At 34.1% G+C, this 24558-nt stretch overlaps 1 protein-coding gene across 5 annotated transcripts; it reads right to left on the reverse strand.

Annotated features, from left to right (window-relative positions):
* Window positions 1–105: 105 nt before the first annotated feature.
* Window positions 106–24433, reverse strand: LOC113515208 (histone-lysine N-methyltransferase SETD1). Of its 5 annotated transcripts, none has more exons than XM_052895815.1 (30): window positions 24269–24433; window positions 23616–23852; window positions 22534–22783; window positions 21635–21820; window positions 21001–21158; window positions 20529–20558; window positions 19774–19905; window positions 18820–18931; window positions 17505–17603; window positions 16137–16270; window positions 15465–15622; window positions 13950–14089; window positions 13328–13486; window positions 12858–13029; window positions 11855–12018; window positions 11516–11722; window positions 10679–10888; window positions 9857–9972; window positions 8637–8754; window positions 8371–8452; window positions 7827–7957; window positions 7122–7240; window positions 6621–6861; window positions 5825–6014; window positions 5455–5578; window positions 4670–4961; window positions 3975–4170; window positions 3435–3541; window positions 2891–3085; window positions 106–2224 (listed from the first exon to the last, which is right to left on the reverse strand). In XM_052895815.1, exons 1-30 carry the CDS (start codon window positions 24283–24285, stop codon window positions 2051–2053), a joined length of 4650 nt encoding a protein of 1549 aa, XP_052751775.1. In that variant the 5' UTR covers window positions 24286–24433; the 3' UTR covers window positions 106–2050. The 5 variants fall into 5 exon arrangements, with proteins under 5 accessions (XP_052751775.1, XP_052751774.1, XP_052751776.1 ...); XM_052895814.1 differs by having other exon boundaries at window positions 11516–11725; XM_052895816.1 differs by lacking the exon at window positions 24269–24433 and adding an exon at window positions 24010–24245 and having other exon boundaries at window positions 11516–11725.
* Window positions 24434–24558: the final 125 nt, after the last annotated feature.

A 24558-nucleotide genomic window follows, 5' to 3' on the forward strand; every position in this document is an offset into this window, starting at 1 on the left:
ATTTCGGGACTAGACATTGGTCGTGCACACCATAACATTACATACGCAATTAGCAGAACTAAACAGGCAAAAAAGTTCATTTTGTTATGCAATAAAAACATATAGTTAAAATTGTTGGAATCTTTTATTTACAACCTTATACATTTTACATAATATAAAGTGCGATTTGAAGAACCGCTAACGTTTCACAAATTTATTTTATTACATCGACCACTATTTCTCAATCAAGAAACACAATTTTCTTTAATTAAGAAATGACATATTTTACCAAACATCAGTTAGCAAATAAACTTCATCCATGTACTTTAAAAGTGTACTACAATGTCTGACGTAACAGCAGAGATCTACATTTATTCACAAATAATGTACAACACAAATTATACAGTATGTTACTTCTGACGCCTATGTCTAATCAATCATTTTAAACTCAGTCAAAATATGTTTCGTATAATACAAAATTACTATTAATGATTATTACATACAAGAGTGCACTAGGCGTTCACATAAATACAAGAAATAAAACAGTTCGATTCACACACCACACAGTAATTTATAATTAAATACAAATTACATATTCGTTTCAGGCAGTTTTGAGAGCATTACATTCAAAGTGACACTGGTAGAAACGTACGTTTCAAAAAATGCCTGCTTTATAAAGATACAAATTGAGATAGTCTTTAAACACACTTTATGAAGAAGTAATTTTCTTCAAATAGTCACTAATTAATCAATGCGAATAAAACCTTACTGGAACCAAATAGGTCTCCAATTGAATCAAATTTGTCTACTTATCTCAAAATATTTAAATATTATGAAACAAAAAACAATTTTAGGGATATACAAATTTTTTTTCTTTTGCGCGAAAACAACAATGGTGTTATATACAAGTTTTTAATTCGCAATGACGAAATTATTTACTACACAGTATGTATTGCTGCTGCCATAATAATGAGATTCGTTGGTTAACAAAATCTCATCAACGCATGCCCGAGTAAATTTCTTAGTTAAAAACAACTCAAGAACGCGTGAAAAAGTAATGTAACCAACAAAGCTTGTATATTATGAGGACAAAGCTTGCGAGTTTTACTCAGTTTTCGTGGGCCGCTTTACAGCAAGATAATAAATTATATTGCTGTCACGGAAGACTAAGATTACAAAAGGAGGTTTCTTGTTCTACTATAAATGTGAAACTTTGTCAATCTGTTTGGATGTTTGCTACTTAAACACGTACAAACTGAATGAAATTTGATACATAGATCATATAAAGAGATGATCAATACATAGGATACTATTTATCTTAATTCAGGCGAACAAAACCGTGGGATACAGCTAGTTTCAACTTATAATTATGATTCTTTTCCAAAGCACACACACTTGAACACTTGGTAACAAGACTGCTTCTTATTAATTATAATAAGTAATACATATTACAAATAGAAACTTTAGTGCCTTTTTTAAGTTTCTTCATAGTCTATTTTATTGAGACTGATTAAAATTTGTATTTTAATTACTTGAATACTATAGTCCATTCGTTATCATTCCAGTTTCTCTTATAAAGCAGTTCATGATGAGTTAGATTGTTACTATGTTTATATCCCGAATATACCAGAAAAGACCGATTTGATATTTATTACTAGTAAGTAAAAATTTCAAACCCCAATATTAATAAGTTGGAATATTATATTATTAATCTTAATATATCAATACATATGTAATAGAATCCTGTCCACATTAGGTTTATACACCGATCTAAAGCATTTTCTCTCATAAGGAACTAAGAGTTATTGTATTGTGTATTTTGATCACTACAAAAGAGTATGCAGGTATTTGCTAATAAAATATTCATTGTCTCTGTCACATCGATATGGGTTCTTACTTGAACACTAAATATTATTTAAAAAAATCATTGAGATTGCTACAGATCAAACAAACGGAAATATATTAAATTGAATGATGAGACAGTCTTTGTGTCCAAATGTATGTATCGACATATTTGTGTTTGTATGAAGCTGTATAATCGCTCGACATATATGCATGCAGTGTGCTGGGTTCAGTTGAGGAAGCCGCGGCACTGCGGCGCACCGCACAAGCACGGAATCTTCTCGTCTTCTAGTGGGAACTTGTAATCGTAAGTGATCTCTTCGTCTACACCGATCGGCTGCTTTGAGTATATCACAATTTTCTTTTGAGACTCTATTGTTATTATCTTCGCGTAGCAGTTCGGCTGTAATTAAAATGTTTATTAATTTAATAATTTGAAGTCATTAAATTATTAATTATGAAATTAATATATTTTTAAACTAGTCAGATGGTAAATCAAGGATATTTTATGCCTAATATATGTAATAATAGAGAAACATGCATCTTATTTTAAACTTTAATAACAAAGGACATCAGTACGATATTTTGTTTTGTACCCATAATTGTAATAAGAATATTTCAATATATGTACTATGACATTTGCGAGTTTGATCAGCTCACAATTTGATCATTTTGTTAGTAATAAAAACTATGTTAGTAAAAAGTAAACATACAACTTGAGCAGTCAGATGTGACCCAGCCATCTAGATTTGCATCTGAATGAAATGCTTAATTATAGGCGAGTTGTATCTCTCGCTTATTACTTTCAGAATTCTGTTGGTGCTTGTTCTAACTCTGTGTAGCAATGATGCAGTTCTCTTTCACCTTATAAGGATACTATGCTATAGCATAGTAATCATTTACGCAAGATTGAGCAAACATGCTAGAGGCGCTACAAAAACGAAGTAGCCCAAACAGCACTCTAAAATCGTTATTATACTGGATTCGTAGGGCACTGAGGCCTGTGTTTAGTATAGCCGCAGGTTACCGGTTGTAAATAATAAAAATAAGTGAAAACTGTACAACATACATTGCAGCTGTGGTTGATGAATCTGGCGAGGTTGCCACACTTGGTGGCGTCTATGATGGTGTCGAGATCGATGCGGAACAGGTATGAGCTGCCGATGCCGGTCGCCTCGTACTGCGCCTCGCGCACGTCCGCTACTATCGGTCGGATCATCTGGCCCACGTACTCGATCACCATCTCGTCCGCCGCTATCGGCTCCTGTTTAACACAAATACAGTGTAAACTAACTATAAGGAAACTTAAAAGGATTATTTCATTATACATTAAAGAGTTCATATGGAAAGCTTACGAAGTTACATTTAGTTCCGTAAATTCAGTTAAAGCACCTTTTAAATACTCTATCAGAAATATTTAAAAGGCGAAATTATATAAAATATTAAAAAAAATTTCTGAATCAGTTTAAACACTCTGGATGATATATGAAAAATATGTATTAATTTATAAGTATATTATTTAGAATGGCGCCTCGATTGTCTTCTCAATAAGAACATACTGTTTCGCTTTTTTAGTCTTAGAGAAAGTACAAAGATTATTAGAGAAATCTCACCTGAGCGAAGAGACCCCAATCGTGGATGCCGGACTTGGCGAACTTCAACTGTTTCTTTCTGAATTTCAATTGATTGAACTTCAACAGATCTGAATCCGTATCAGTACCTGCACCAGAAAATAAAATTTAATACATCAAGCTGCTAAATAATAATAATTAAATGTGAGCACTTGTGAACGTGTATATACACAATTTAAAATATCCGACCTTAATTTAACAAATTTATTTTGAGATCAAATAGCAGTAAGCTATTTAAATATAAAAAAAAATCGTCGAATAAAATCTTAATAAAACCACGAAGAATTTGCATAACACACACAAATACAAAGCTGCATATACACCGCTTTGCAATCGATTTAAAAGAGAAATCTATTAATCTAGAACATTAAAACCTATCTTATTTATTCACTTTTTTTGAAATTGGAAATTTAGCACAGAAGAAAGAGACATGACACTTGAATAGCTAAAATAGGTTTGTAAGTTGTCATTTTTATAAGACAGTAAGTTGTTAGATCAATAAAATCACAGTAAAGAGCATACCAAATGCAGTAAGCAGTCTCCTCTGGTTGGACCTGGCCTCTCTGGATAACAACTGCATCTTGGAGGCTTTCTTGTCGTCCGTCTGCTGTTGCAGCGCGGCCGCATTGCTGCGCCCGTGGTGGTACTTATATTTGGCCTTCAGTCGCGCATCCATTTTGTAATAACCTTCAGTACGAGCTGACCCACTCGAGTGACCCTGGTATACAAAGAATACAAGTAAAAACGAGTTACTAAAAGTTATAATAATATCGCTCTTAAGTTAAAAAATAAACATATTAACCCTTCTTTGCATGATTCGCACATGATCGCGCACATGAGATAGAATGGGACGGTGAACGTTTCTGTTTCATGCAGACGAAATAGAAAACGTATCTATCGATCTACAGAGGCCCCAGATTAGTGACTTTAGTCACTCGTTTAACTATAGCCATGTCACAATTACCCACAGAACAGGGTAAATGTACCTATTTCTGCGGCATAGTGCATGCAACGTTTATACGACAATCGCTGTAACATAGCGGTGGGAATGTTGATTGTTTAATCCGGGACAGAATTGATTTCCAATGGTTCGAGTTTGAATGTTTTGGTATATAATCCTAAATGTCCGTTGCCTAGTTTTCCATTGCTGAGGATTAAGCAATTGGTGGCACTTATTATAATTAATCGTTACAAAACGCAGTGACCAGTGCACCCACCTGCAGGTCCTCGTAGATATTGTTGTGTCGTTTGCTGCGTTTGCGCGGCGGGCTGTAGCAGACGTCAGTGGGCGGGTGGTCGACCCAGTGCGTGTCGTTGAGCCAGTAGCCCTGCGGGTCCTCCGCCAGCAGCGTCTCATACGCGCGCCGCAGGTACTCCACGTCCTCGCGGTCGATGCCGCGCGTCAGGAACTCGTACATCACCTGCATCTCGCACATTATGTCACGCGGCTTGAACGTCCACCCGTCTGCCGACGCCGTCGCCGACTGCTCCTCCTGACTCGAGTACAATCTGAAATGCATTACATATTTTAGACCATGTGCACGAATATGCCTATTTATCTACCCCTACGACACGTCCCGTATAGGGTAACAGAGAAACTGAATGAAATCAACAAAACTCATCATCATCATCTTGTTGCTACTTTTATCAATTAATCAATTATCATTTGGGGTCGGCGTAATATGTTTTTCTCTTCCATACTTCATCAACAAGACTATGATTATAAAATACTAAAAGTTGACAAGAAAAATAATAGACAGTCGCTCGTCGAATTTATTGATAGAATCGTTATCGCTAATGAGTCCATGAGGTAGCTGAGTTGGTGGCGTCCGGTGTCTTGTTCTTTTCCATGCCAACGCTAATAGAAACAATTCTATCGAGAGATTTATTTACCACTTCTTTAAGAAAGGCGATTGGTGATTGGTTGAAAATTTAAAATCAATTAATTTGAAAAGTTATATGTATATATTAATATGTGCTTATTATACCATTTGCAACTTACTTATTCTGTATTTCGGCCAACTTCTTCGATTCATATTTCCTCTTGTACGGCCGTTTGGTCTCTTTTTTAGGTTTAATCTCCTCTTGTATTGTTTCACTTTCTGGTTCAGCCATCCATGTGTAACCTGATATAAATAATTATGATATATTTTTACAAGATAGTTCTAACATACTCTGACCAAATTGGTCTTACGGGCAATGATTTGAGACTTAATTACTGTTATTACATTCGATGCTAAAATAATTTATAATTTTTGACAATGAAATCAAGTAATCCAATATCATATCGCACACTTAAAATTATACAAACAGCTACTCAGCTTGTTAACTTACGCCTACTTAACTCACTATAAAGATTAAAAGGCACACACCGTGATCGTGCTGCAAGTGGTTGGAGGTGCGGCGCTGCGAGGCGAGGGCGGGCGCGGCGGGCGCGGCGGGCGCGGCGGGCTGGTCGGGCGGCGGCCGGCAGTACGAGTGGTCGAGCGCCACCTGCGACGCTTGCGACGCTTGCGACGCCTGCGACTGCGGCGACGACGTCTCCGACAGCGCGCTGCTCGCCTGCAACAACTCATATTCATGAGTACTCTCTACTATACTATACTATACTGTAGGTCCTCGCATTTTAGGGGTTTTTATCTTGAAGACAATTTTATTGACACAAACGCAATACTGCTTGGCCTGTCGCAGCATACTAACGCGCTATCCGATCGAACTCGATAGACAATACTGAGCTTTATTACGCTCGCACAAAAGTTGCTTTTTAATGTACATTACGAAATGAATTTCCCTATGATGACTACACATGGTTATAGGATAAATAGATTAACGACCCACCTACAATAAAGTAACTTTCATTTATAGACATTAACAACATGGCCATTATAGAATGCAGGTACTGTTATAAACATGGTATCTGTCAATAGATACCTAACGACGGGGGGGCCAAAGATAGCTGAATGTGATAAATGAATGAGAATGATGATATTGGGTTTTATTTCGAGTTTTCTTTCTCTTGGACTATGTATTGTGATTTATTCCTTTAGTAGCCTCTTAAAGAGTCCAATTCAATAACAGTAATTCTAAGATTTAAAAATGCAATTAACTTATTTAAAATATTATAAATCTAATTAACAAAATACTATAAAAATCTAAGCTATAACTTACTTCTTTGACTCCATTAACGCTAATATTAGTTTCATTATTACTGTGATCACTGACAGAAATAATTCTCTTTCTTTTATCATTCTTCTTTGATCTCTTTTCCTTTCTTCTTATTTCTAAAGGCTCCTCGTCGGAAGAGATTTCGCCTTCTTCTAACTCCTCCTTACTTTCCCTCTTATCTGGTGATTTCAGATGGTTCTTGATTGGACTACTTCTAGATTGTTCTGGTTTACTGTCTTGTATACTGGAAAATTAAAATTATATAATTAAATTTATTTTCACTAAAAGAACAACATTCAAATAATATAGTACAGTAGCTAAATCAAACATAAAGGGTAAAAATATTCATAAAAAAACAATTAAAAAACTTCTCTCTTTACTTGCACGCAATTTTACGTTTCCAACGTGTGAGATACTATGTCAACGAGAGGTGGTGCAATTATGCAAAGATAATTATTATAAAATTATTATTAATATACATTAAATTAAATTAATTAAAAGTACCTTTCGTCAGGAGGTTTATCCGGCTGCAGGCGCATAGCCACTTCCATTGTCTTTCTTTGCTCCTCCAAAAATTCTCTCTCGATCTGTTCCATATACTCTGTATTCCGTCTTCTTCTTTCCTATAAAATATAGTGACGATATATATTAGTAATTAATATCTCAATCGTTAACTGTACACTACATAAGCCTTCCCCATAAGGAGAGTGTTACCAGTAGTTGCTACGCTTGGCAGACGGGTTGACAACCGCAGTTTGGCTTAAAAGCCGAAAAAAGAGATGTTTAAAGAGAGATGATGCTGCCCATCCTTCCCCCTCTTTAGTCGCCTCTTACGACACCCACGGGAAAGGAAGGGATGGCTCATTGGTAGGCATAAAATTTTTCGTAATCTAGATGTATGTAAGCTATTTGATAGAGAATCCAAGAGTCTCTAGAACCAGTGTGCATAGGACCATTAAAGAGATTGGATTTATCTGCAAAGTGAACAAGTCCGCTTGATCTCTCTCGTATATATAATGGACATTCCTGCACAATGTAGCAATATGCTGTAGTGGGACACTACATTTGCAATATATAGGCTCATATACTTATAGAATTAACAGTTTTCGCATCTAGTCCTTAGCCTGTTCAGGATTTACTAGTCTCTTCTTGGAAGTGAGAAGCCATGATTTTAATATTAGCAATAGTGTGATAGGTGTATGAGTATACCTGGTACTCGCGCTCCTCCTCCGAGTCGGAGTAGACGCGGTCGAGCAGCAGGTCGCGCGGCTCCTCCGGCGACAGGATGGGCGAGCCCAGCCGGTCCTCCTCCGCCTCCACCTCCGGTATCGGCGTCTTCTCTGATATTCACAAATATAAATGCATTTTAATATAAGTTATTCCTTTTTTACAAAATAAAGGACAAAATACGCATGGGATCCACTCCGTGAGTTGTCGGAATAAAAAACAATGTGTCAATATTCCGTTCCGTTTCCGTAAAGTCATAAAAAATGTCGAGGTGTACAAAGTACAGCATAAATAGGTTCCCCTCTTTCGATTTTCGAAAAATTCGATTAAAATCCAATACCAAACTGCTTAACCAAGGCAACAGCAAATTATATCTCTACATTAATAGATAATAACGAATAATATCGGTACATCATCATCATGAAATAAACCATATTTATTAAAAATCAATAAATCAATCACACATTGACAATTTTTGAAGTGGATTGATAAACTGTATAGTTAAATATTGAAGTTTCTTACATACCTCTTCTACTCTGTTCCTCCTCACTGTCAGATGATGATGAGTATACTCTCCGTAACCTTTCCTTGTTCGAAACAACTTTGAGCTGAAAACAAAGGTTTATTTTTAAATAAAGGCTGAATTTCTAAGCGTCATCCCTCATCTAATAATATTGCAACTTAGACAAGTAATGTAGAAAAATAATTATATTTTCCTTTTTAACTTATTAAATACAAGCTTTATTAAAATAATTATTTTAATCATATCCTATTTGTTTGTAAATAGTGTACCTCAGCCTCTTCGAGTTCGGAATCATCGTCAGTATCGGAGTAGATCCTGGGCGCAGCGTTCTTCCGCTCCGATTCTGACTCTGATGATGATGAGCGCGATGAAGATGACGATGATGATCTGTAATACATATTTATATATAAAATTACAACTAAATCGTTATTCTAAGGTTCAATTAGAGCAACATTTATAATAAATTAGAGCCAAGATCACTCTTTTTAGTTCTTGTTGGCCTGTAACATAATACTTTTGTTAAATTATCAATTTAAAATATAAATTGTATGTAGATAATATTGCAGTACACATAACTTTTAGACTTTCGCGCTGCATGTTTTATAAGACACGGGAATTATCCGGAGCAACCTGGTCAAAACGTCGAAATAATTCAGGTAAATCATAGTTTACTTAATTCATTTCATTGATTCCCATCTCTTCATTATCATCATATCAGCCTTTAACTGTCCACTGCTGAACATAAGCCTCCCCTTTGGAGGTTTTGCCAGTAGTTGCCATGCTTGGCAGGTGGGTTGGCAATCGCAATTAGGTTTTTGAGAAGTTTAAGAGAGGCGCTGCTACCCATCCCTTGACTTCTTACGATTCCCACTTAGTACCAGTTACCCACTTAGTCTATTCTTACGATACCTACGAAAAAGGGTAGAACAACACAGTGACATAATTGCGGTACTTCATTATATACTATCAATTTTGTATATTTATTTAGTTGATAATAATAATATTTCAAATTAGCTTTCTACTTAATACTTCATATGCGTGGATTTCAGAAGTAAGAAAATCAATAAAATAGATCATTTCTAGGTGGCCTATTAAGATAAAAAAATATACCAGACTTTAGGTTACATTGTCGAAATGCAACTGTGAAAACCGCATTACATTTAATACAGTAGTTTTTGCGTGATGCGGGGAACTACCATACAGACAGATAGCCAAAATTGAAAAAAATATTGTTATGGCATCTATTAGTCTTAAGATCTCTCATATCTCTATCTTCCATGTACAGACATTTACAATTTTATTATATTAGTAAGACGCCTCTTTGTAGAATCAAATAAATATAAAATTTTCGCTAAAAACGAGATCGAGAAATGAAATGAAAATTATTTCAGGAAGGTGATTGATGCAGCTGATTCTATATTGGCATTGTACTTTGTGGTGAAATGCATTGAACAGAGAAGAGGATGAAATGATGATTATGGTGTAATACCTCGAGGAGCTGGTAGAGCGGCGCCGCTGACTCCGCGAGAGATACGAGCCCGCGGTCCTGTTGCGCGGACTCACTGGCACCTCCTTCTCCTCGTCAGAGTTCTGAACCATCTCCTCCTAACGTGTGCACAAATATTATATTGATTAGTTTGATTATCAGTGATATAGGACACCTATAATTACTTTTATCTTATATTTTATATATAATTCTCGTGTCACGGTGTTTGTTACCAAACTCCTCCGAAACGGCTTTACCGATTTTTATGAAATTTTGTGTGCATATTGGGTAGGTCTGAGAATCGGCCAACATCTATTTTACATACACGTAATGATAAAGGTGACCCTCCCCAAAATTTTTTTTATTTTTTTAACAAATTTTTTCATTGTTATTTTATTATGATTTAGCAATAAAAATACACACAACTTTAAATTTTCATCGTTTTACGATCAACCCCTGTCTTTTAAAACATAATAGTTACATAGACTTAAACAATTTATTTATATAACAACATAATTCTTTTTGACAATGGTTAGTTAAAGTCTAATGGCCCTATTTCTAGTAATATAGGTCAGGTCGACCTCCACGTGGTCCCTCTAAAAACTACTGTGGTTAATCCTTAGTGAATTCGTTACGATGAGCTAACTAATCAATGTAAGGCCAATTAGTTATCTTCACCTGCCGTCCCTTACTGGTACGTCGCTAGCGGATAACGATAGCGTAAGCAGGTATACTAATTTCATTTTTATCTCATAAAAATTATATACAACACAACTTAGTATATTTCATGAATAAAAACCTTTAATCTTAGTTAATCTGTCGTACCTGATCGCTCAGCCTCTTAGAGGAGTCCTCGTCCATAACAACAGGCGACGGTATCTTTCTCTTGCGGCGAAAACTCGGCATCTTGGGTATGGCGGCGCGGAGCCCCAGACCTATGCCTGCACCGTACCCTCCTAGCTCCAGCCCGAGCTCGCGTGTTTCCATTATAGTCTTTATTGAGTCTACAGGCTCTTCCTTTTTATTCGAAATATCCTAAGAAAGAAAAAAATCATTAAGTATAAAAAACCTGTAATACTTTAAAGTTTAAAATTCTCAATCTTGTTAATAAGCAAAATATAAAAAAAAAATATATATGTAATTAAATAAAACAGAGACTAAGATAAAAATATTCCAGATTTTTTCCAAGATCTATTATGTATTTTAATAGACTTTGAGAACAAGTGAAAACAACATGTTAGAATTTGTGATAAATATAGATAAAATATTTGATACCAACGGCGGACATAATGCTATACAAGATATATAAATATTATTGGGATATAAGACTTTGGCTATAGGTAGAATGGAGATATTAAAAAAACTATTTAATTTTCAATGTTTTTAAATGATTTAAATTCAAATATAATTCTAATAATAATCCTGGACTTAAAAATATAATGTTATAATAATAAAATAATAAAAGTTTAATACATAGAAAGTCCAATGTTTACATATATTATATATATAAATTAACTAAACTAAATTAACTTCAAAAGGCAAAACACGATATATTTGATACTCTCCGTTATATAGATACCTTTTACACATCGGATTAAAAAATGAAACATTGATTATAATGTTTGACATTAGCAAATGAATACTGATTTGTCTCACCCATACCTGTAATGGTTGGCCAGTATCTTCAGCCTTCAGCTTAGCGCTCTGTCTCAGCTTACGACTCTGTTCATCCCACCACACTTCAAAACTCTTGAAGGCGGTACTCTCAATCATCTTCTTATTAAAGTCCTTTTTCAATATCTGTTTGAGTTCAGTCGTTACACGTTCTATGACGCTGTTGATAGTGGGGTAGTACGGGTTGTCCAGCTCCTGCTAAATAATACAAATAACTATCTGTTTAGTATGTTTAAAAAATGAACTTTTCATTTAACCTGACTGAGAATCAAACCTCATCTAGAAAGGTCGTAAAGAGTGGTTATAAATGAAGTAGCGAGTATTGACCTGCGGCGGGTGGTGCGCGTCGTGGTAGGGCGCGTAGTGCGGCAGCAGCGGCGGCGCGAAGGGTCCGGCGTACGCCAGCGCCAGCTCGGGGCCCACCGTCCCCACGGCCCGCACCGCGCCCACCGCCCCCATTGCTCCGCTCGCAGCGTAACCGGGTGCATATGCTATGTACAATAATATTCAATTTAAACATGTCGCAACACCCATACTTGGCGTGTCAATTTACGATTCAAAATTAGATGCAGTAGAGTCTAATTACCTATTTTTAAGATAAGTTGAAGTAATTTCAACATCTATGTCTAATGCTGAGGTCAATCTGTCAGCAAGATAACTATTAAAAAAATTGTTCTGTCAATATATTTATTACACGTACGTATGCACACACATACGCACGCACGCACCCATGCTCGCACTCACGCACGCATGCACAGACACACATTATTAGATTAAAAAAAACTAATTCATTTTGTTTAATAACAGAAGCTAAAATATAAAGACCATCATCATCTTCCTACTCTTATCCCAATCATTTGGGGTCGGCGTAATATGATTTTATCCATATTACAAAAAGATTTGATTTTTTAGTTTTACGACCGGCCACTTGCCTGACGTCAATCCTATTTGGTAAATATAAAGACCATGGAATATAATTGTTATAAAAGGGCGGTTTTCTCTCTTACAAGCATTTTTTGCTTAACAGGGGATACAAAACCTTGTAATGTACCTAAATATTTTTAGTTTGTAAAAATAAATAATAATTATTATAATAATATAGTGATTATTAAATTAGCTTCAACTTCGATGTTGAATGTATATTTATAATCTACTATCTCTATATATATCTATCTATAAAAATTCTAAAATATATTATTTTGGTTTCTATTGCACTTATTCGATTATAATTTTTTTTTAAATATCATGTACAGATATCATCTAGTAACAATTTTATTAAAGTAACAAAAAAAAAACACATTCTAAAATTGAACTAATTTACGCCACTTACCGGTAGGCGGCCACATGTGGTGGTAGTAGGGCTGGTGCGGCAGCGGGCCGGACGCGGGCGCGGGCGCGGCGGCGGCCGCGGGCGCTGCCGTGGGCGGGTACCCGTAGTACACGTCAGCCGGCACCGCTTCCTCGATCTTCGCTTCCGTTGACGACAGCGACGATAGGGACATCTGTTAGAATAAAAAGAATAATTTCGTGCGACGATAAAAATTTTAATTAGCCATATATAGCTAAAAACAGGTGAATAAAAACATTCAACATTTACGAAGGTTTTTTCGCCGTTTAATAAGTGTAAGGGGTGGGAGATGTAAATATTTGTCCAGATACGCTAAGCTTGACCTTGAACGTGGGCTTGTAGAGTGCTACGTTTATAGCTATGGCAGCAGTCGACAAAAATCTATGACTAGTGATTATACTCGTAGCTGTGAGCATATTTTTTTATAACATTCAAGTGGGATGTAGTGTTACCTGGTCGTCGTCGAGGTTGTCCAAGTCGCGTGCGTCGGGCGGCGCAGGTGAGCGGCGCCGCTCCTCGCCCGTCAGCAGCTCGTCCTCCGACGACGATATGTCGGATCCGATCTTGTCTAGTACCGGCAACTTACGCGGCTCCTGCTTCGGCTTCGGTTTCTACATAACCAAAGTATATATAAAACTACAGATAATAAAAGAGTGTAAAAGAGACTGACCAGAATCCAAAAAAAATCCTTAGGGAACTTTAATTCATTTTATTTCAAAACTATTCCATACCGTAGAAAAATATCTCATAATAGCACGTTATAATTGCATGTAAATTATATTAAAGCCCTATGAAAAAGTCATTAGGCGAAGCCGATCGAATATTAAACAAAAATTATGTTAAGTAGGTTGTCTGTAACAGACTGTTATAAGAAATAAAACCGCCTTTTATATAGCACAAGGTTTTAAAAATGTTCTCAGTTTATTATTTTTGGGAATCATTAAAGAATTTAACATTACTGTAGTATACATGAAATATATTTGTCTACAGTTAATTTACCAAATATAGTTTACATTTTGAATAACTTAGTCTAAATATGAAAACAAAACGGCACAATTTTTTTTATTAGATTACCTTTTCAACAGTAATTTGTAGACACTCGAGATAGAACTCTCTAGAGAGATATGGTGATGGTGTAGTCGACAGTGGCTCGGGTTCCATATCTTTCGGCTGCTCCACCGACATAATACTTTCCCGGTCATCGCTTATTGAATCTATTAAAGATAATATAATTTAAATATAAAAGGACATTACATACTAATGGAACAATATAAATAAAATATATATTCACAGAATAAAATAATAAAGAAAAACGTAAAATTTTCAACAATATATGTTGTCTATTGGCTTGGTTTATAACTTTAATAATTTCTGAATTAGGTTTGAATTTTTTTTTTACAATCTATAGCCATATATATATTGTAATCATTATGAAGTATTTTAGGCACCCATAATTAAAATTAATTTTACTACACTTTATTAGGCCCGGTGCGAATTACATTTATACAACCAAAATATGATCAAATCGTGTAACGTGCATAGTATTCTTGCAGAAAATTAAAAGCATCCTCATACTTACAATTTTAAACACATTTATTTATTTATTTAAAGGAACATCAACAGCATATTGCATTATAATTATATATATAACAAACATTAAATACAATACAATATTAATGCACACGCCTATTATACGTATTCACATTAAAGATTAATTAATATCGTGAGTATAAGTCATGCTGTGATATAATAATAAATATCACTGGATATATAACACAGTGCCATCTATGCCAAAACATAGCAGGGCTTGTATGGTGGGCACTTTTTTTTAATGGATGATAATGAAATGGTAACTCAGCCTGCGCTAACGGTATACGCTGACGGAGCACCAGTGAGGGATGATACGTGAGAATGATAGCAGGTTTCTTCGTAGGCAGTTATCGTAAACTTGTGACGTTGACCTTACACAGGTGATTACACGCATCGCGTTGGATTTAGTACGTATATTATGTTCTTTTTTTTATATATTTCATTATATTATTATTTCTTTATATTATGATATATAATATAGATTATATGATTTTAAATTGAAAAAAAAAGACGGTAAAATGTGAAATTTCCTGGAAAGGATTTCCACTGGTTTTTAGTTTAGAGCAATGGTCTGAATTCATTGTTTCAGTTTTTGCCAACTTGTCCCTTACATCCTGTATATATACAATACCTAGATCACTCCTATTGCTAGCAATATACCCAACCAGGTCGACCTCCTCGCGGTTCCCCCTGGAAACTATCATGGTTAATTCCTGATAAATTCATCATGATGGGCTAACTAGCCTGTTTTCATTCTCATCGATCACCATTCACTGGTGCTCCTCCAGCGTATCCCGTTAGCGCAGGCGGGGTTACCATACCATTTTCAACTATCAAAAAAAAAATTCTTAGATCACGTAGGTACACTGTTCGGTCTACTTGAGTATAGTGTGTACTGTGCGGGAATCGAACTGGCAATAATCAGAAGGTGTAGCAGTGTGTTAAAGCACTATAACACCAATCAATATATTCCAATGTATATAAGTGGCGCGTGCGCACCGTCGTCGGAGGGCGGGTGGTGTGCGTCGAGGTCGGGTATGCGCGCGGGCAGGCGGTCGGCGTGGTGCTGCGGCGACAGCCCCAGCGCCAGGAACGGCGCCGCCAGCGCGCCGCCGCCGCCGCCGCCCGCGCCCGCGCCCTTCAGCAGCATCGCTATCCTGCACGCACACCGCGCATTACATTACTCCACACTCCATACAAAAACATGGTTTCATACAACTATCACTACTACAGAACAAAATCCAAATTTAAGACTACCTACGACAAACTATCCCCGTAAGTATTACAATTTTCTTTAACTATTATACATATGTTAGTTCATCGGCAGCGGGCGAGCTGACGTGTAAATCAGAGATCAGATAGAGATCTTTATGTAATTCATATCAAATGATTTCCAGGAAATGGAGGGGAAATGAAATCGAGAGAGCAGCAGGGAAGTGTCCATATTGTACTATTTTACTCTATTTCCATTCCTAATAACTATAGTATTTTGCCTCTGTACCCTGTAATTTCACAGTCCTATCCCAATATTAAAGTGAAACAAAACCAAGTATGCAACCAACAAAAACAGCTGTTGGTGATAGAAACAAAATTTCAATACAGGTTACTTCTACAGATGATTTTTCTAGTCTCTTTCTAAAGAATATTTAACAAAATATTTAATCTATATACCTAGTATCGAGATCAACGTTTTTAGGCTCATCTGCGGGCGGAGGTGGTTTCGGCTCTGGTTCCTTATCGTCGGCGGGGTCCTCTGGTGGCCGCGGTTCGACTGGCTCCACAACTTTGCTCTCTACTGGAACCTCCTGCGTTCAAATGTTCTTTTTATTATTGATGTTTATATATTTACGACATATTACACATTTAATTAGCCTATTAACAAACAAAAGTAGAAAAATTATTGTGAATTAAAGTACTATGACAAATAATATTTTAAAGTTTATCTAGACACAAAAACATGCAAATATAAAATATCCATGAATGATGAATGACTGAGACCATGCAAATTATATACTTCTACCTCCTCATTCATAAAACATCATAAAACGTATTTCAGTGATATATATAGACATAATTTGACTTCTTTTGCAGTAAATCCTCAATTAAAAAAAAATAACAAAACTTATAGATTTTAGTTTTTATGAATAAGACGGTTAATTTTTAGTTATTATACACTCCTATTGTACATGCATTCTTACCTCACAATCTCTTTTAAATACAACATATTACCATTGTTGTAAGCCCACCAAAATATCAGCAAATAAGTTTTTAGCTGTGCTACACACCTACACCACGAGTGCCTACAACAATACATTAATAAACCCGATTGGAAATTACGGAAAATATGTAACAGTTAAACTATTTACATTTTTTTTAAATCAATGATATATATTGGATGCATTTCTTTGCATTCATATCACATCATAAGGTATTAAATCTTAATTAGATTTTGTTTAATTATCCAATGTGCATCGATTACTTTTGCCGTCTAAGCTAATACAATTTAATATTATGTATTTTTTTATATTCTATAATATATTGTTGTTTACATAACTTCATTTAAAATAAATTATAATGTTGTGATCAATCAAATCAATTCGAGTTTTTCTTTATTTTTATAAGCTTGATAAAATGAAGGCATTTCGAATCTCTCAAGTTGGAGCGCATCTGACTATGGTTTTAAGGTTTAAAGTCGTGATAACTCTTATGTCTTATGTATAAGAAGAGATGAAAACTTCCTTTAATTTTTTTATGAATTGCGTTTATATGCAATAACAGGCCCAAGGTCACGTCTTATTTTGTTTATAATTCTTCAATACTTGTCTTATGTTTATAATATAATATAGACAAACAGGATTATTTTGCAAGAATAAATAAAAATTGACAAAATTATCCGCTGCACATCCTTTAACTTCATACATGATATTGTTTTTCTAATACTTTTATTAGACGATAGGGTTATAGAAATCAATTACAAAAATGTCATTATATTTTCCGTGATAGGCCGAATCGAGTTCCCTTGACCGACTACTACTCGACCTTGTCCTTGTCCCTTTTGTCCTTGACCTCGGGCTCGGGCTGCTGGGCAGGCGCGGGGGTGGACGACCACGAAGGAGTCGCGCTCGCTCGCCGCTCCAACTTCAGTCATATTATACACTTAATATCCTACTATGTACTCATATATTTTATGTAAGAATTAGTCCCACAGCAATTTGTATTCGAAACTAGACGCGTGTCGAGCATAACATTCATCCTCAATTTTACCTCTCTAAAGACTACAATTTTAAAACTTGTTTCCAAGTTATTTATGGGAATCCTTTAGAAAATTTCATTCATGTATTCTTCCTTCTGCACCGGTGTATCGATTTAGTATAACATTATCTATAGTGGATTTTTTTAAATTTTTTTCGATTAGAAAATAAAAACTTTATTTTCTAATTGGTTACAAATAAAAAAAAAATTAACCCACCTTTTAAAATTACGGCTCTGTTACACGTAATCATTATTCAACATTTCACCCGATAAAAAATGAAAATGAGCATATGAAAGTGAAATGAAAGAAGCAATCTCAAACTTATTGTTAATGTAACACATTCACACACTGATGAAGGTATATACAGAGCGAAATAGTTTGGGATCAGACAATAGGATTCATGAAGTGGTTTGAAAACAATGCAGTAGTTAATTAACCAGTGAAAACAGTAATTTAATTTTATGCAAAAGAGAAAAATGATCAAATATTATATAATACAACATAGAAACATCTTCATAATCTGATCTAGGATTTTTTTTAATACAAACAATATGTCTTTTCTTTGATATTAGTATTGGATAAATGCATGACAAATAAGATTTGATATCATTCAACCAATATATAAATAAAAAAAAATATTACAATATATCCTTTATTATTACAGCCCATATTTAATATGGAGCACCTTTTTGACATTCTAAATTTCAATAACTATAAGAGGCATTCTAAGAAGAATTTTAATATTAATTTTTCATGTAAAATATTGCTATTAATTTATATATTTTTTAAATTTTTTTTTGGACACTTTAACCATCAAAATTGCAGAATTCATTAAGAATCTTGATGCGTTATTATCATTTAATATGTCAGAAGAGCATTTCATAATTTCAAATGTCATTGTATTGTGAACTCACTGTATGCCATGGGTTCACCCGTAATCGTATTGTAATGTCGAATAGCTTAAACTAAAAAAAATTAACATCATATGTAAAAATAATTTTTCAAATACGACTGGTAGACCCAATGATTCACACCTTCGAATAATGAAACTCTTTCGATTCATTAAATTAGCATTAATGGGACTGATAATAGTAATCTCACGTGTTGGTGGTGGTGTGTTGGGGTGTGTAGCGCATGGTGCGGTTGACGCCAGTCGTTCCACCACACGCCGCTGCCACCCGGAGTAGCGCCCGTTCCATACCCGTAGCCATAGCTACATATATATACATCATGTTATTTTAAATATATTACATTTAAATAAATTCATGTCTGTATGGTTCCGACATAGAATAGGCCACCCTATATATACCCTAGGTAACGTAAGAGGCGACTAAAGACAATTAGAGGCAGAGGGATGGTCAGCAGCATCCCATTTAAAACATCTCTAAAAATCTAACTGCATTTATCAACCCGTCTGCCAAGCGTGGCAACTACTGGCAAACTCTGGGGAAATGTAAAAAAAGAAGGCTTATGTTCAGCAGTGGCTGTTACTGACTGAAATAAATAATGTTAACAGAGATTCAAAATATTATTGTCTTTCCAACAAATGACTTTAAAAAACTACAGTCAAATTTAAGAAAATCATAACGATTTAAGAGATTTTGTACACCCTTAATAGTGTGTCTTTAACTTATATTTTGAAACTGATAGCTTGGAATTAGATATAAGACATTAAAATATCATGAACATACATGCAGGACATGAACACTATTTCTATTTCTAATCTATTTAGTTAATCTCACCTTTTGAAAAAGAAATCACATTACAAAGACTCGTATCTTAATATTATTAATATTTTTATTTTATACTGAGAGTAATATGTTCTCTAAATTTATATTTATTATTGTTGGAATGTAGATATATCTGTAATTTTAAACTAATTCTCTAGTGATGGGAGACACCATTAACAAACAAATTTAAGCTGCTATATTGGATCAAATATGTTCGGAGAAATGATGAGAGTGAAACTGACCAGAATAGACTAGTAGTAATGTTTGATTACCGATTACCTAATGCAACAGCAGTCATGAGCATATTTTCGACGTAGATACATACCCAGGTTGCTGATAGTAGGGATCGTACGGCAATGGTCCCGCAGGAGTATAGGGCACCTCGGAGGTATGACTCGACGACGCAAACGCCGGTTCGCTCGTCTCACTGGTGCCGCGCGAATAGCGCTCCCTGTACCTGTCCATCGTTATTTACTTTTGTTATTATATTTGAAATTACTATAATATATCAACACTTATTAATTTAATATAGCGACAATTCGTAAAAATGTTTGCATAATGGTTTTACAATCATACATGTATATTGGGACAGAATTGAATGTAATGTGATATGAAATGTAGAAATAATTAAATATTATGAATATGACAGATTTAATTAAAAATAGAAAACTATAATTACTTATAATGGAAAGATTATAGCAATAGTACCCAACATTAGTATTCATGAATGAACTTTGTCAATTGGATAGTTTGTACTGAATTATAAAAATATTTTTTTAACTGTTTACTTTGTTAAATATTATTGCTGTATTTCAAATTGTAATTTTTCCCTTTCGATTACCCCGAAACATTTTTACCCGACCACACAATTTTATTTTTCATTCTTGACTATGGGAAAAGGAAATATTAAATAAATACAACAATTTTGTCAAGTCTTTTTGATTGAAAATTAGAAATCATACAGGTATTGTAATTACATGACAGTCGATAGTTCTTTTTGTAACTTTGCACTTATTATATAAACAAACTTGCTTTGTCAAATAGATGGAATAAAAAATATATCAACACAAGACAGTGTACCTTCGTCTACATTTCCTCTTGCATCGTCCGCTTGCGAAATAAAATTATTAACTTTTATATCATAATAATAAAAACTCCTTTAAATTGAAGTGTACAAAATATGTTATTGATCTAATCATAATTTAAAATTCTGATAAAAAAATACACATATTGACAAAATTAATGTGGCATCTATATGACATTAAAACATTTTGATTAAAAAATAATCATCAGATGTTCCAAAATTTGCTCAAAATATACACACAAAAATACAGTTTATTTGCATCCCTTTTAAAGTCAATTGAAAATAAAGAGCCACTTCTAATTTAATCTTATAAAAAAAATTGTTTAAAAATTATTAAAGGTTGTCTGTAAGAGATTGCTTTTAGCGATAAGGCCGCCTTTTGTATATGCACATTCTGTATAAATACTCCTTGTATACATGTATTTTGTGGGTAATAAAGAGTTTATAATTATTAACTTATTAACTCACCTATCTCTGTCTCTATCTCTGTCCCTGTCCCTATCTCTATCTTTGTCCCTTTCGCGTTCGCTGCGACTACGATGCCGGTGTCGATATTCGCGCTCCTCGTCTGACCACCGTGTATTGCTGTCGTTATGTTCCACATCTTTGTAGCGCGAGTACGGTTCCTTAAATAATTCAATTGTATATTAATATTAGCTTCTGCCTACAACTTTGTAAGCGTGGATTGTGGAAGTAGATAACCACTTCTAGACGGCATATTAAGACAGAACATTTACCAGATTTTAAGTTAAACCTACTCCTGTATGTCACATAAATGTAAATATGGTATATAATTTGGTGCAGTGGTTTTTGTGTGATGCTGGAACAAACATATAGACAGACGCAAAAATTAAAAAAAAAGATTGTTTTTGCTTCTATTGCCGTTATTAAAAACTTATTAAATTTTTTCTTAAATTTCTCTTATGTACAGACATAATCTAGTTACAATTTTATTATATTATTAAGATATAATATGAAAATAATAAGAAAATAAAATGTTATTAAAAATTTTAATTTAATGTAATAATAAATTGATAGATCAAAAATTCTTTGATATTTTACTAATTCAAGAATATGAACTGCTATGAATCTTTCTTATTACCTTTTCAGTTAGTTTAGTGTCCTCTAATCTTTTGCTGAGTGTTGAGTCAACTGGCAGGCGTACATCTTCGACTACAACAGGTGGCTTCACGACGGGAGCAACAGATTGCTGTCTCTTCTCCATGGTCTTTTCCTCAAACATCTCTTGACACTTTTTGCCAAATGGATCGTGAAAGACTCCTAGAACCTATTATATTTTTCTATTATTATTCATATATTAATTCAAAGTTTATTCACTTAGCTTGTTGGTTTGTAAAAATGTAAAATTATAGTCACTATCACTTTACTTACTTATTTTTACCTTTTTACTTATTCACTTTACTATCTTCATCAAGCTAAATAAAGAATTTGAATAAACAGAGATTGGACATCTTTTTCTAAACTACAATTTCTCAACAATATTAATAGTTGACAAATATCTCTATCACATCAGATCCTTACAGCTCAAAAATATTTTTATAAAATCATATATGCATTAAGCTCAACCAAATGTAAATAAAAGCTTGAAAACAGGACAGGTTGAATTGTAAATCCACAGGTAATAGCAATATAGAGTAACTTTTTATTAAACAACTTCAAATGTTTCACATCAATGACTGCACCTGGCTCAGAACCATTCTTTACAGAGAGGTGTATCAACAGAAGTGAACTGTGAATGGCTAAAATTATGATGATGATGATAAAATAGAGTGGATATAAATAATAATTATAAAAATAGTGGTTCCAATAGGGTTGTTTTTATACACATACATTTACACAATTTGTACATGTAGTCTACATAACAGTAAATTTTACTGTGTATGTGTGTGTGTGTGTGTGAAACTTAAAAGCTTTATTACTCATAAAATACTATATCTTTAAAACTTTTGTTTTATAAACCTTAACAAAAAATGTACATACCTGACCCATAACAGACTTCCCATTATATTTCTCTATACATAATTTAGAATATTTTACATCTTGAAATACTAATCTAGCAAATCCCAAGTGCCTATTTGTAATTGGATGGTAGAATATTGTCAATTCCTCATACGGTCCCACTTTGTTCATCATGTCGACCAAAAATGCTTTATCAATGTTATCATTCAAATTTGCTATAGTTATCTCTAATTGTGGAGGAATCCCTACATAATTCTTGTCTATTTTAAATCTGTAAAAAACATATATATTACATTTTTTTTTTTTATACAACTTAGAATGGCAAACAAGCTGACGGCCCACTTGATGGAAAGTGGTAACCGTCGCCTATAGACATGAGCAGTACCATGGACATAACAGAGTATACTGTTTCGCCCATGATACCCCCATGCGTTGCCATTCCTGAGGACTCAGGTGTTATTCCTCTGTACCCTGTAAATTCACGCCATATCCCACCCTTCAAACCGAAACACAGCCATGCAAACACAACTGCTTCACGGTAGAAACACGAATGGGACAGAGGTACCCAAGCAATCGACTTTTGTACAAAGTCTCCCTCTGGTAACTGGTATTACATGATCATTTTTATTAAATACACTATTAGTAGAAAGGTAGTGATCATTTTATGTCTCAGATTTTAAAATTCCCGCCAGTACAATATGTGTCAAAATTAAGTTAAGTTGGCAGCATTGTAATAGCTCTAATAAAAACAAAGTAAAATATATGTAGGTACTTGGTCAGAAATAACTAAAATTATTGTTTTATTTGCAAATATTTTATTATATGTTTAGCTCAAACCCTATCTAATATCATGGAATGTTATTGCAATGTTTCAAGAAATCTTGTAAGCTTGTGTTCATTACACAAATTAAGGTTATTTTAGAATAGCAGAAAGTTATATTTTTTTTATCATATAATGTTAGTCCTGCAATATTTTTGAGCACATAATCATAATAATTTCAGAATAGAAGTACTGATCAGTAGAATTATGACTATAAAAAAGATTACAAAATACACATAATTAGTATTGCTTTAGTCTTAAATATCAACAAGAAAATCACTACCTGGGCACTGGTAAATCAGCTGGTTCTAGTCTATTCCATATTCTCGAGAGCTGAGATCTAGGATCTCTACATTGTACTGGAGGATAACTTGGATCTCCAGGAACACATCCATCATATCTATACAATTTAGTTGCTCCTTTAACAAGGCATGGATCCATAAGCAATTTATAGTTTTTGTGTGCTTTATGAAGCACTGCGTTATGACCAGGAGTTTTATGCTCCATTCCTCCATTCATTCTGAAATATAAAATTGTTTTGTATAACATAACCTCAATTTTATACAACTAATGTTTAGATATTTAAAAAAATCGTTCGTTTATCATTTATATGATCCCAAAATCTGTAAAAAGAATTTGTTAATACACATATACACAAAATTATTACTAAAACGAACCTGAAACCTTTATAAAACAATATGCAAGAGAAATTTGTGATTTCTCGTTTTTTGACTAATACTGGCCGTATATGTCGCTCCCATGATGCCTTTTAACACGAAAGTAGTGTTTATTACAATAAACAAGCCAAAAGCTCTAGTTTCATTGAATTAATACTACAATATTGAATTTATAAGAAATATATATTGCAGGCTCTCTCCATGGTGATGATCACTTGGAAACTGTAAATTGAATGAATGGATTATAAAATAGACTCACTTCGTATAATTTTCCATGACAAAAGATTTTGAAAATGACTGTATGGTATAATTATTCTGCCATGGTTAATAAAAAATAAAATATAATTTATTTAGATGACAAACTAGCGAGTTTTTCGTTTGACTACTTGCACAATGTTTATCATAAAGTATGACAATTCTTATACATCACTGTCTTCGTAGCAAAACATAAAAAATTCTGTACTTTATGAACATAAATTATTCCTTTAGGTTGTCGTCTTGTGTAAATGTCAAAATTTATTTGCCATGTCTAAAAAAATTCCCCAATTT

The sequence above is a fragment of the Galleria mellonella genome, unplaced genomic scaffold (assembly GCF_026898425.1).
Source record: "Galleria mellonella isolate WM207_F2 unplaced genomic scaffold, CSIRO_AGI_GalMel_v1 utg312, whole genome shotgun sequence".
Taxonomy (NCBI): Eukaryota; Metazoa; Arthropoda; class Insecta; order Lepidoptera; family Pyralidae; genus Galleria; species Galleria mellonella.